The sequence below is a fragment of the Octodon degus genome, unplaced genomic scaffold, assembly GCF_000260255.1.
Source record: "Octodon degus isolate 3935 unplaced genomic scaffold, OctDeg1.0 scaffold00074, whole genome shotgun sequence".
Taxonomy (NCBI): Eukaryota; Metazoa; Chordata; class Mammalia; order Rodentia; family Octodontidae; genus Octodon; species Octodon degus.
This window is the reverse complement of record NW_004524650.1, coordinates 8,525,757-8,537,281: the sequence shown is the minus strand read 5'-3', so window position 1 is coordinate 8,537,281 and position 11,525 is coordinate 8,525,757. Positions and strand designations below refer to the sequence as shown.

Genomic DNA, 11,525 nt, shown 5'->3' with positions numbered 1-11,525 from the left:
TGAAAGAACAAAGCTCCTTCCCCAAATCAGTTTCTGAACCAGTCTTCAAGGAGGAGAAACAATTCCTCCGAGATTTGTATAACAGGCAGTGCCCAACAAAAGGGGATTAACAGAGTCCCAGAAGAAGAAACAAAAAAGCCCATTCCTTTTCTTCTAGATAGAAGCATTAATGTGCATCCACTTGTAAATAGTGATTGGTCCTCTTCCATCAGTTATCTGGGGATTTCGGAAGAGAGGAGACACCTGAAGGACTTTTCTGCCTGTAGAAAAGAATAGATATGGGAAGGGCTGTGGGCCAAACTTTACATCTTCACTTGACGTTAATCTTCATGTGGAGGAGTCTAAGGCCTAGCAAGTTACTGTGGCTCCCACTCTGTGCAGAACTCCAAAAGGTACTTCATTTCTTCTGGTAGCTCTAGGAAGTAGGGTGAAGGGAGAGCACCCTGGTGGGAGCTGCAGACAGGATGGGGGGCCTGAGAAGTCCGAATGGGCTGGAAGGAAGCAGAAGCTGCCTCTGTAGTGTTGCATCACTGCTGTTTGCAGCCAGCCAAGGTGCTCATTTGAGCCCATGCTGAGTCTCCCGGTGCCTCCTGAGATCCACTTTCCTCTGGAAACCCTTCCCACACAGGTCGCAGCCAAAGGGCTTGAAGCCTGTGTGCTTGCGGCTGTGCGTGATGAGGTTGGAGCTCTGGCTGAACGCCTTGCCACACACCTGGCACTTGTGAGGCTTCTCACCTGCAGGAATAGAAGGGGGGAGGGAGAAGTATGAGCCTGTGATAGACTAGAGGGCACCCACTGTGACCCACATGCTCTCGGCAGCAGCTGGCTGCACCACAATCTAAGACCTTCGAGCAAGTTGAAGGGGATGTGTTGCAACATAAACTGTCTCCCAGCCTGCAAGTCGGTCCTGGGAAAGCATGGGTGTACCAGGTGGAAGGGAGACTTTCTGAGTGGGGGTTCCCAGCTGAAGGCCTCAAACCGTTTCCTGCTAAACAGAAACAGCAAGGGCCACGTGCCCTCCCCAGCTGAATTCACCCGGGAGGACTACCCTGACTTTAGCAGCAGAGCACCCAGAACAGATGTTCAACAGGAGGTGGGAGGAGCCTGTCCTACAAACCGTGTGATTCTGTTTCTAATTCAGAGGAAGTTTTCAAATCTGAGTTTCCAAGTGGGTGCTGGTTTAGCGAGCCTGTCTTCCTTCTTGTTCTTGAAGAAGCATAGACTTATCTGAAGTACGGACATTCCTCAGACTTATTTTAAGAACCCACATTTGAACCACAAAATATTTCTTGAAGTATGCAATCTTTTTCTGCCTTGATTTTACTTGCTTTTTATGAGGTTAATTACCAGATGCTAAACAACAGCAATGCCTCAGCACAGATTAGTAACTGGCAGAATACGAAAAGGTTTTGGTTTTGCCCCATTGCTTGTGTTGCTTAACAAAAATAATATATAACAAATAGACTATAAAAACATTTTGTCGCCGGGGAGATGGCTCAGTGGAATAAGCACTTCCCTGGCAAGCACAAGGGCCTGAGTTCAATCCCCGGTTCTGCCAAAAAAAAAAAAAAACCACATTTTTGTCTTTGCCTCATTTCATCTGCTGTTTAACATTTGGGAGGATTTCCAAGTACTCTCAGTGTGGCCTTAGTAAAGTTCAGTCTTTGAGAAAAAAAGTCAAATAGATGGAAGTTTGGTTTTGAGGAAACCTCTTTCCCACGCTGCACTCTCTTCAAGCTTCAGATTTCTTGGAGAATCACCTATCAAAATGTATCCTACCCCATTAGGGTCAAATAAATCTGAGAAACAAATTCTAGCTATAATGTAAATGTCTGATAAGGATTTATTAATGTTTCATTCAGTCAAGATCCTAATTACATTTATGTGTCTTGAATACTTTTACTTATAAGAAGTGAATTACATGGAAATTTTAGACAAGAGGAATGATTGAACTAGGACTTTTTTGATTTTTGATAGGACTAGCTATATACTGAGCAAGCATTTATTAACATCAATGGTGCATGTTTGGATCATGGTGCAATTTGTTGTAAATATTCATATTATACAACAAAACTGTCAGAAATTTCAAGTCTAATGTAAATGTCTTCTTGACTATTAAATAGAAGGAGTTTTTTGTTGTTGTTGTTGTTTGGCTCTTTAGGCTGCCTTAAGGGCAGGCCTGGTACAGCTTCTGGAGCTGGGAATTGAACCGTGGTCCTATGCGCCTGCCTGTATTTACTCAAGTGGCGCTTTAAACAACTGAGCTATCTGGCAAAACCCCACTGACTATTAAATAGAGCACTCATAAAAGCAGAAGGACCACTTGATCTTGGCATTAAAACTCTCACCTGCACATAAAGTGTTACAAAAAGAGGGCAGGGTTGGAAGCCAGAACATCTAACAGCTCCACGATTTAGTCTGAGTTTTGGTAAATCATGTAAGATCAGAGTTTCCAGATGGTAAGAGCGGCTCTTTCCACTTTATGAGGTAAAGGCCAAATAAATGACAGATTTGAAAGTACTTTGTAAATTATAAAGCACTATAGTAGGTAAGGAATTATCACTATTAAGGCTTGAAATTTTGAAAAAGGCAATAAGTGAGTAGAAGCTTTCTGTATCTATAACTCCCATGACTGTGGAAGTAGAATACGATAAATAGGTCAAAAGCACAGACATTTGAGAGGTCAGACAGATCTGAATTTGAGCACTGGCCCCACTTGTTAACAGTGTGATCCTGGGTGGGCTATTTAATCCTTCTCTGCCTCATTTTCCTCATCTCTAAAATGGGGATAAGGAACAGTTTCTAACTCCCTGAGCTGTGAGCATGAGATCATCCACGTTAGCAGAAAGCTTAGTAATATTTGCTACTATTTATTCTCCTCATGTGGAATAAGCTCTCTGACTCCTCAAAGTGCTGCAGAGAGGTTACATATGAGTCTCTGCCCCCCCCCCAAAAAAAAAGATGGGTGATAGCCCTACAGAAAGTCTTCAGTCTCTAGGCAACACTAGGAGGGGATCCTGGGGCCTCCTTCATATTTGACCTAGAGCAACTGGCTGTTGGAGTGGCTACTAAACTGAAGGAAATATTCTTTCCAAGGATCGAAAACCTGCAAGCTGAGCAGCTGGTCCTACAAGCACAATCTCAAATCAAGAACCCTGGGGAGAAGCACAAATCTGTCTCTTTCTTTTAATACAGCAGTGATTAACATGATCTGAAAAGCCTCATCCACCATCTACTGCAGCCAGAAAATCAAAGAAGGTGAATTATGTTGGCCTTAGCATGTTCCTACAAGCCAAGGACCTTCAGCTTACCGGTGTGGATGAAGGTGTGTTTCTTCATGTCTGACTTCTGGTGGAACCTCTTGCCACAGTACTGACAGGGGTAAGGCCGAGTGTCTGAATGGATGAGCAGGTGTGTGGACAGTGTGGACGACCTCTTGAAGCTCTTGCCACAGATCTTACAGTCAAAGCTGCGTTCCTAGATGAGAGAGAGAGAGAGAGAGAGAGAGAGACAGAGAGAGAGAGACAGAGAGAGAGACAGAGAGAGACAGAGAGACAGAGACAGAGACACACAGAGACAGAGAGGGAGAAAGAGGCAGAGAGAGAGACAGAGACAGAGATGAGTACTCCACTGCAGTCATGAAGGCTGTCACCCTTCTCACCACAAACCTGACCCTACAATCCCCAAAACCTTGGCTCCCTTTCCACATCACCTGTAGTATTATCCCTTCTTCCCATTTATTTCCTATTTCCACACTCTTCCCCCTTTTCTTTAACATTTTTTTTCTACCAAAACACTTTTTACCCACAACACTCCACACCCCATTGCAACAGGGCTTATCTCTACCCTGAATTTTTGACACCCATTATACACACTTCATCCTCTGTGACAGAAGGCTGAGTCACTCGAGATGTCCCCACCCCTCAGCCACTGTGGGTGTTGAGGAGATAGACTGATACTCTTTTCAGTCAATAAATCTTTACAAATAAGCATTCTCACTTGATAGTCGGATGTTATTTACTCATTGCTTCTTTGTCAGCTGCACTAATCTGCATGCAAGCTTCATGGTAAGGAGTATGCTACTCGATCCTCGAATACTGAGCACTTGGGAGCAGGCAACAAGTAGCCTTAAAACAGTGAGGGAATGCATAGCAGGGCAAATGTCCTACTGAATGGACACCTCTTCAGTCAATACAGATTAAAAAAAAAAAAAAAACATTTGGTGAAAAGAATGGGTGAAGAAACAGAGCTAATCCATCTGATACAACAGTGCAAGGGTCAGTGTACACAAGTCTTCCTAAAACCCATAAGATCCCCATTGACTTGGAGGCTCACAAGGATATGAAACCAAAATCTAAGGATGCCTCAAAGGCTGAGCTGTCCACCACCCACTTTTCTCTCCACATCTATTTCAGGGCAGAGGGATGTGCAGGAGGAGACCTGGAAGCGGGAGAGTGGAGGCAGCTAGGGAGAAAACTACCAGTCCGAGGGCGACTGGTGCTGCACGGAGGCCAAGCTGAAGTCCCCAGCGCGAAAATGTGCGCGGGGCGCGGCGAGCATCCTGAGCTTACCTGCGAGTGCACGGCTTTGTGCTGCTCCAGGCTCACTGCGTGCCCGAAGGTCTTGCCGCACATCTCGCAGGCAAAGGGTCTCGTGCCGCTGTGGGACCTGCGCACGTGCACCTCGAGCCCGTGCGGCGTGGAGAACACCTGAGGCGGGTGGGGCCGGGGAGAAGGCCGCTGAGAGGGGCCGCGGGATGCGAGCGCTGGCGGGACGCGCGCCGGGGCAGCGGAGCCTCACCTTGCTGCACTTGATGCACTTGTAGGAGCTGCCGCCCAGCAGCAGGCGGGTGCACAGCAGCTCGGACTCCACCTTGACGCCCGCGCCCTTGTCCGCGTGTAGTTCGTGGCCGCGCTCAGGGAACAGTCGGCCGGAGGCGGGCGGCCGCTCGTACAGCCCGGCTGCTGCAGGCCCGAGGTCGCCGAAGAGCCCTAGGCCTGCGCCGCCGCCGTTACCTCCGGCAGCACAGCTCCCCGGGGTCCCGGCCCCAGCGCCGCCCGCAGCCCGCTCCGGGCCGTAGAGCGCGGCTGGATGGCCGGGCTCCGGGACGCGCTCGCAGAAGAGGCCCAGGCCGGCGCTGCGCTCCAGGGCCGCGCACGGCCGGTAACTCTGCACCAGGTGCCGCAGGTCGGAACCCGCCAGGCCGCTCCATGCGTAGGGCTTGAAAGGCAGGGAGAAGGGCTGGGCTTCGTCCAGAGATGGACACAGCGACTTCTCCGAGGCTGCAGAAGCACAAGAGGCCTCCCGTCAGGTTCAAGGCTGCAGGGCGGAGCCTGCCGCATGCGCTCCCGGCGCGCCGGGTGCAGGCCTAGCCGAGCGCAGGTGCCCGCGATGCCCCTCGGTAAAACCAGCCCCTGAGGCCCAGCCGGCCGACTGCAGGAAAGCAAACGGATCGGATCGTAAGAATGAAAAGATAGGTAAATGGTTTGAGGGGAGCGGAAGCGCCTGCAGTCTGAAGAATCTTTCCTGGCAGGACCCACACACCTGGGGGGCCTGTGGGGTAAAAGCGCGTCTATACAGGCTGCGAGCAAAAAGAGATGGAGAAAGCGGGGCCCTGGTTGCCAACAGCGGTTAGTGGGCAGAGGGTCCAGCCACCAGCGCCAGCACTCTCCTAGCACCTAAGTTTCCCCTCAATTCCTTTTTCCCCTAGAATTGATGGTGAAATAAGGAGATGATCAAAAAATCAGCCCCAAGAACTACTGCAGACACATTTGTCTGGAAAAAAAAAAAAAAACAACCGAAGGCCTGGGGATTTCTCCAACTTGTGAAGAGCACGGCGCAGGTAGCAAAGAAGCAGCAAGAAAGGGTCACCTAGCTCTCCTCATTTCCGCTGCATCTTGATGGGCCAAAGAAGAATTTCCCGGATAATAAGTTTACAATTAAGAAGGCTGCTTAGTTGACACTTTCAGGAGAGCTTTCTGATCCCATCCCCTTGAAGTTCTCCAAAACTAGACGTCCAATGAATCCGAGTGCATACGCAGCTACAAATCTGTTCACACGCACGAGCCTCCACACTCGTCTCTTCAGCCTGCAGCGAGAGGCTGCACCCCTCCCTAGTTTCCATCCGAGGCTGGAGGGGCATCCCATTCTGGCCTGGAGGCGCCCTGCACAACAGGAAGATCCCTCCGCCTCTGGTTTCCAGATCCACTGGCTGAAGCTGCAGTTCTGCTCATGTCAATCCCAGAGTGTGGGCTAGGATTTAAAACTAATAAGTGTAATCTGGAAATAATCGACCTTCAGCAGAACTGGGCAGATTTGCGCCTTCCTTACACCGCGAGAACCCAATCTCTTCCCCCATCCGACATGCAATGACTTGGTTTGCAGGAAACTCGGTTGCTCTCTGGAAATGAAACCCAGCGGGCTGGCCCCCAAGCTAGGCCATCTTGGCAGAACGAAAAATGAAAGGAGCCCCCAGTTTGCGGCCGTGAAGACCGCGCCGCCTGCTGAGGTTGGCTCAGGGATCTCCCTCTCCCGGGCGTTTAGGGCTCTCTGCCGGGGCTGAGTCTCCGCCTCCGTTTGCTTGAGTTTGGGATTTGGATTCTGAGATCATAACACCTTTAAAACAGTCGATTCTGATCGGAAACGAAACGCGGGGTTTTGGATTTTCTTTTTTGAGACCCCTGATTTGATTTCTCTCACGGACCAGCTCCGCACTCCCGCGCACGAAAGTCCGCAGGGTCCGGCTGCCCAGGATGGAGATTGCAGATTCGCGGCCAAGTCCATCTAGCCTCGGAGCAGCCGGATGTTTCCCGCTGAGTCCCACCCCCACGAAGAAGCCCAGTTCTCCCGGGCGAACCTCTCCGCCATCCTAGTTCCCCGCGGCCCCTGCCGCAGGACCCCCCCCCCCACACACACACACAGTCCCTACCTGGAGAGGCGGAGGGCGAAGGCGGCCTCCACAAGTCCTCGAACTCGGACCCGGGGTCGCAGACGCTACCCTCGCAGCTGTCCGGGGACGCAGAGGCTCTGTCGGGCACATCGGTCAGCTGGGATTCGGGGGACAAACGGTCCCCGGCCTCAGCTTTTGCCTCGCCTGCACTAGAAGTGCTGCCTGGGAAGAAGAATCAGGAGCTGAGCGAGGCAGAGCCGGGTGGAGCCAGAGGGTCCTGAAGTGCCCCCAACCCGGTCGTGGCACCCGAACGGCCTCCTCGGTCCTCTCGGACCTGACCAGCAGCCTTCCTGGCCCAGAGGATGGGCGCCGGGAGATGCCGGCGCCCTAGACAACAGCTCGGGAGGAGCCAGGACAGTAGGAAACAAGACAGACTAAGGGAGGGTGTCGGGGAACCCCTCCTGGTCCCCGAGAATGAAGTAGCTGGGTTTGGAGTCGCTGTCCTGAGGGGCCCCCCGACAGGCCTGCGCGCCTCGCACCTGCTCGGCCCTGCGCAGGTGCATTCTCTAAGCGCAGGGAGTAGTCCGGACCCGGGGAGCGCGGCTGGTGGTAGCTGTGAGCCTTCTTGCTCTTAACGAGGAAAGAGCGCGGCATGGTGGCCCGCCGCCTTCCCCACTGCGCTCCGACGATTCCAGAAAGTCGCGTCCCACAGCGGATACTTGCAGCGCCTGTTCAGCCTCGGCCTCGCAGAAATCTGAGAGGAAGGGAGACGAGGGTGGAAACGCTGGTGAGAGCCCTCAGGGCCAGGACGGGGCACCCAGACGCAGCGACAGAGGCAGTCAGGGAGGGGCGAAGCCGGCCGCGGGGGGAGGGGCCTGGCCCCCGGGCTGCGCTCACCAGGTGGCACTCGGACAGGTGGCCGAGCTGTCTGCCGCGCTGCCGCCGAGCCCGGCCTTTCCTCCGCCCGGCCCAAGTCCCCGGCCCCTCCCCTTCCCAGGAAAGCCCTCGGGCGCACCCTAGGAGATCAGGGGACCCCCGTGGGTCTGCTGCCTCCGCACCACTCAGTCTGGGGTTGGGGTTGGGGACTGGGTTTGGAGGAGCCAGTCGGTTAAGGGGCTGCGGACTCAGAGGGGGCCAGGAGCCCAGCCCTCCAAGAGCCGCTGCGAACGGAAGTGCAAGAGGGCTTGGGTGGGCGCGCTGAGCCTGGCCGGGGCCTGCAGCAGAGGACCAGGAGGCCCTAAAGACCGAAGAAGGGAAGCGGGAGGGCAGAGGCACAGGAAGGAGAAGGGGTGGCGGCAAAGGACAAAACCCTCGTCCGGGTGAAAAGCCGTATCCGGGTGATCTTGCTCGTGCCCGGCACAGGAAAAAGTTGGCCAGGTACGGTGGGCACCGGCCAGCGGGACGCCCATGACCAGGAGGTCTAACTGCGAAAACCAGGCCCCAGAAAAAGGACTTTCCTTTCTGCTCACCAAAAATTTTGTCCTATGAAAGGAAGTCGAGCTCGACTCGCGCGCGGTGCTAGGGGACGCGCGGTGTCCGGGCTCCGTGAAGCATCGATGGCTTGGAGGACACGCGAGACGGACGCCGGGCGCCTGCGCCGCCAGGGCCAGCGAGCGGGGGTCCCGGAGCTGGTGTCCGTGGCGTCGCTCTCATTAACCCCCAATCAGTTTGCCTAATCTCAGGTCGAAACCTGAGCTCGGCGCGGAGGCGGGGCTACGACTGCTGCCCGCTTGGGGCAGGCTCGGGGCGGACCCCGCAGCCACGGAGGTCCGGAGTAAACGAATCTGCCCCTTCTCGGCCGAGGACTTGGGGCTCGGGTTCCCCCACGAGCTACAGCCTCTCCGGGCACAGCAGGTTTTCTGAACGAAGCAAGGCCCCGGGTCCTCTGGTTTTGCGCGGTTTGAATTGCGGGACGCGGAGCCTTTCGCCCCCAGGGCAAGATGCGGGGCGCAGTTTAAAAGTGTCCGCTTGTGGTTCCAACCGAAGCCAGCCCTTGGGGACTCGGCGTCCGGAGGGCGCACCCCCCCCCCCCAAAAGCCTCAGTCCTGCGAGCCTTCTTCCCAGCTGCGAAGAATGCGGCTGGGAGAGGAGATGCCTGGATGCGTCACTGGGTGTCCACAGGCGTTTCCAAATAACTAGGTGTCAGAACGTCCCCGGGCCGAGGGGAGCGCCCGCCTGCACCTAGGTTGGCTCCGGACAGGACGTTATGCTTCAGTGTTTCCTGCACCCTCGGTCCGTACAATTGGACCCACAAATGCAAATACCCGTAAAACCATGAAACTTGGAAGAAAAGGAGAGTAGGTGAAGCCAATCCCGGGGCAGCCTCTGGCTTGGTCCCTCGCGGGGCAGAAGCAGGACTAGTGGGGAGCGGAGAGCTGTGGGTGCAGGGTAGTGGGGACCGCGCGTGACAAGGTAGCCACGGGGCAGCCTCCTCACCCAGGCGACAAACCCACGCCTCTCTCGCACCCTGGCGGGCTTTGCTGGTTCCGGGGGTGGGGGGAAGTGGCGGGGGGTAGGAGGTAGGCCAGGGGCCGAGCGCGTGGGAAGGCGACCTCGCGCTGCAGCTGGCGGCAGGGGCGGGGCGGCGCCACCTTGCACGCGGCCCTCGGGCCCTGTCCTCGGGGTCTGGGCGCTACAAAGTGGGAGCCGAACGCTCGGGGGAGGGGACAGCCTCCACCGCACCGCTGCCCTCGCCTTCCCACCAGATGCTTCCTTTCCGGGAGGACCCCATTCCCCAGCAGAACCCCCAAACTCCTGGCGTGCGCCCTATTCCTGTTTCCCAGCCCCGTCCCTGACTCGCGTCCGAGCTGGGCAGTGGGCACTGTGGCGGAGCGCGGCGGTGGGCACCCGGTGGGGCCGGACCGCGCAGTCCCGCGGTGGGCGGCACGAAGTGTCTCCGCGCCTACCTGCCGGGTCAGCGCGCGGGCACCGCGCTCCGAGTTCAAGCGGATTCTTGCTTTCGGGAGAGAATGCTCCCTCTCTCTGACTTTTTAAAAATCTCCTTCTGAGCTCAGCCCCCAAACCACAAGCTCCACTTCCTGAGCGTTACGGAGCAGCTCGCGGCTCTCAGACCTCCCCCGCCCCGGTGGGGCGGCCGGCTGGAGGCCAGGGCCGGGCTTTGCAGCCGTCACCTGCCACTCGGCCTCTCTACCGCTTTCGTCTCCGTGGGATTGCTAGATAGGGGAGACCCCAGAGGTCTGCACTCGCAGGCACCAGAAATGACTCGAAAGAAAATTGAACTACTCTTGGCTGCTGGGAGACTTCCGCAGCGAGAAGTCACAGATTCAGGACCCAGACTGACTGGAGTGCAGAGGAGGAGCGCTCAGCTCCGCGGTCCGCTAGCGAGCCACCCCGCCCCCAGCCCCACCGCCTGCTCGGGTTGCGGTCCCCGGACCGAGCGGTGAATCACCGGCCCCGGTGCCGCCGGCCTGGAGCCCGGCGAGTGGCCTCGGCGTCCGCAGAGCGAAACCTGCCCCGTGGCCCCGAAATAGCTTGTTGTGGAAACACTTCGGGATAAATACGCCCAACGAGGCTGAAAATACCTTGACACCCAATCCGAGAGGTTTGCTCATTTCCCTTTGGATTTAGGTAATGGTTAAATTTGGAAGAGGTGGGCGAGCGCCGAGCCCCCGGCGGAGAGGGCCCAGGCGGCGCGTCCCGCGGGCGCCCGGCGGGACCGGTGGGCGCGCCCGGCCGGCGTGGAGCTCCCCCGGCTGCGCCTGGCCACTCGGCCGCGCGCTGACTTCCGGTGGTCGGAGCTGCAAAATTAGAGGGCGCGCGGGAGGGAGTGCGCGGGGGCCGGGAGGAGCGCTGCTCGCCGACCGACCCCGCCCTGCCCGGCCCCGGCCCCGGCCCCCACCCGGGAGAGGACCCGCCGCGCCGCTGGGTACAGCCTGGAGGCCGACCTGCTCTGGGTTTGGGGGGCAGTCGTCAAGCTCCAGACTGCAGAGCTCTGGTGCTTAATGAAAAGTAAACCTTTGCTCGGCTTGTATGTTTCCTGAGGGCAAACACTGATCTTCATGATCATGTCCCCGGCTGTAGGCTCTTAACAAGTATCTGTGGACTAAGTGTGAATACGTAGAATTAATCTATTAATAGACAGGAAAAATCCCTCCAAATCTCATCTTTAAACAATGCAGCAACCTCCAACTGGACTGTATGTCATGATACATAGTGTATAACTTGTAATGTATACTTAAAGGCTACAGATTTGATTTATGTGATAGGGAGATTATCTTTGTAATCGCACGTGTACTTTTCTAGTATAGGTGTTGCCGAGGGAGCACAATTACGATAGTTTTCTAAGTGAATTGGATTTTAATCACTATTTCGTGTGCAGTGGTTCTCCAGTGTCAGACCTTAGAAGAGGGTGGTCGCTCTTAGTTCTTGCAAAACGACTACCATATTTTAAAAATTTTGCTTTCTTTTATTGGTGGTCGGGGTTGAACCCGAGGCTTGTGAACTAGCTAAAGCACCAGCTGTACTCCTGAGCTACATACACTCCCAGTCCCAACTACCATATTAATTCAAAATTGTCACTAGAAAAACAATTCTTAAAGTTCTTTCCCGATAAAATGTCATCAGATAATGATTTTACACTGTACATTTTTAATTTTGTAGGAAATATTTGGTTAAC

At 55.0% G+C, this 11,525-nt stretch overlaps 1 protein-coding gene across 1 annotated transcript; it reads right to left on the bottom strand.

Annotated features, from left to right (window-relative positions):
• Positions 1–221: 221 nt before the first annotated feature.
• On the bottom strand, positions 222–7,833 carry Gfi1 (growth factor independent 1 transcriptional repressor). Its single transcript, XM_004635731.3, has 7 exons — positions 7,787–7,833; positions 7,429–7,643; positions 6,929–7,111; positions 4,801–5,282; positions 4,572–4,709; positions 3,312–3,477; positions 222–735 (listed from the first exon to the last, which is right to left on the bottom strand). The coding sequence occupies exons 2-7, from the start codon at positions 7,541–7,543 to the stop codon at positions 557–559; spliced, it is 1,263 nt and encodes a 420-aa protein (XP_004635788.1). The 5' UTR covers positions 7,544–7,643; positions 7,787–7,833; the 3' UTR covers positions 222–556.
• Positions 7,834–11,525: the final 3,692 nt, after the last annotated feature.

Coding starts and splice junctions, on each gene's coding strand:
- Gfi1 (XM_004635731.3), bottom strand. CDS start 7,543: ATGCCGCGCTCTTTCCTCGTTAAGAGCAAGAAGGCTCACAGCTACCAC. Junction 7,112..7,428: donor ACCTGCGCAGGGCCGAGCAG/GTGCGAGGCGCG, acceptor TCTTCTTCCCAG/GCAGCACTTCTAGTGCAGGC. Junction 5,283..6,928: donor TTCGCCCTCCGCCTCTCCAG/GTAGGGACTGTG, acceptor GTGCTTCTGCAG/CCTCGGAGAAGTCGCTGTGT.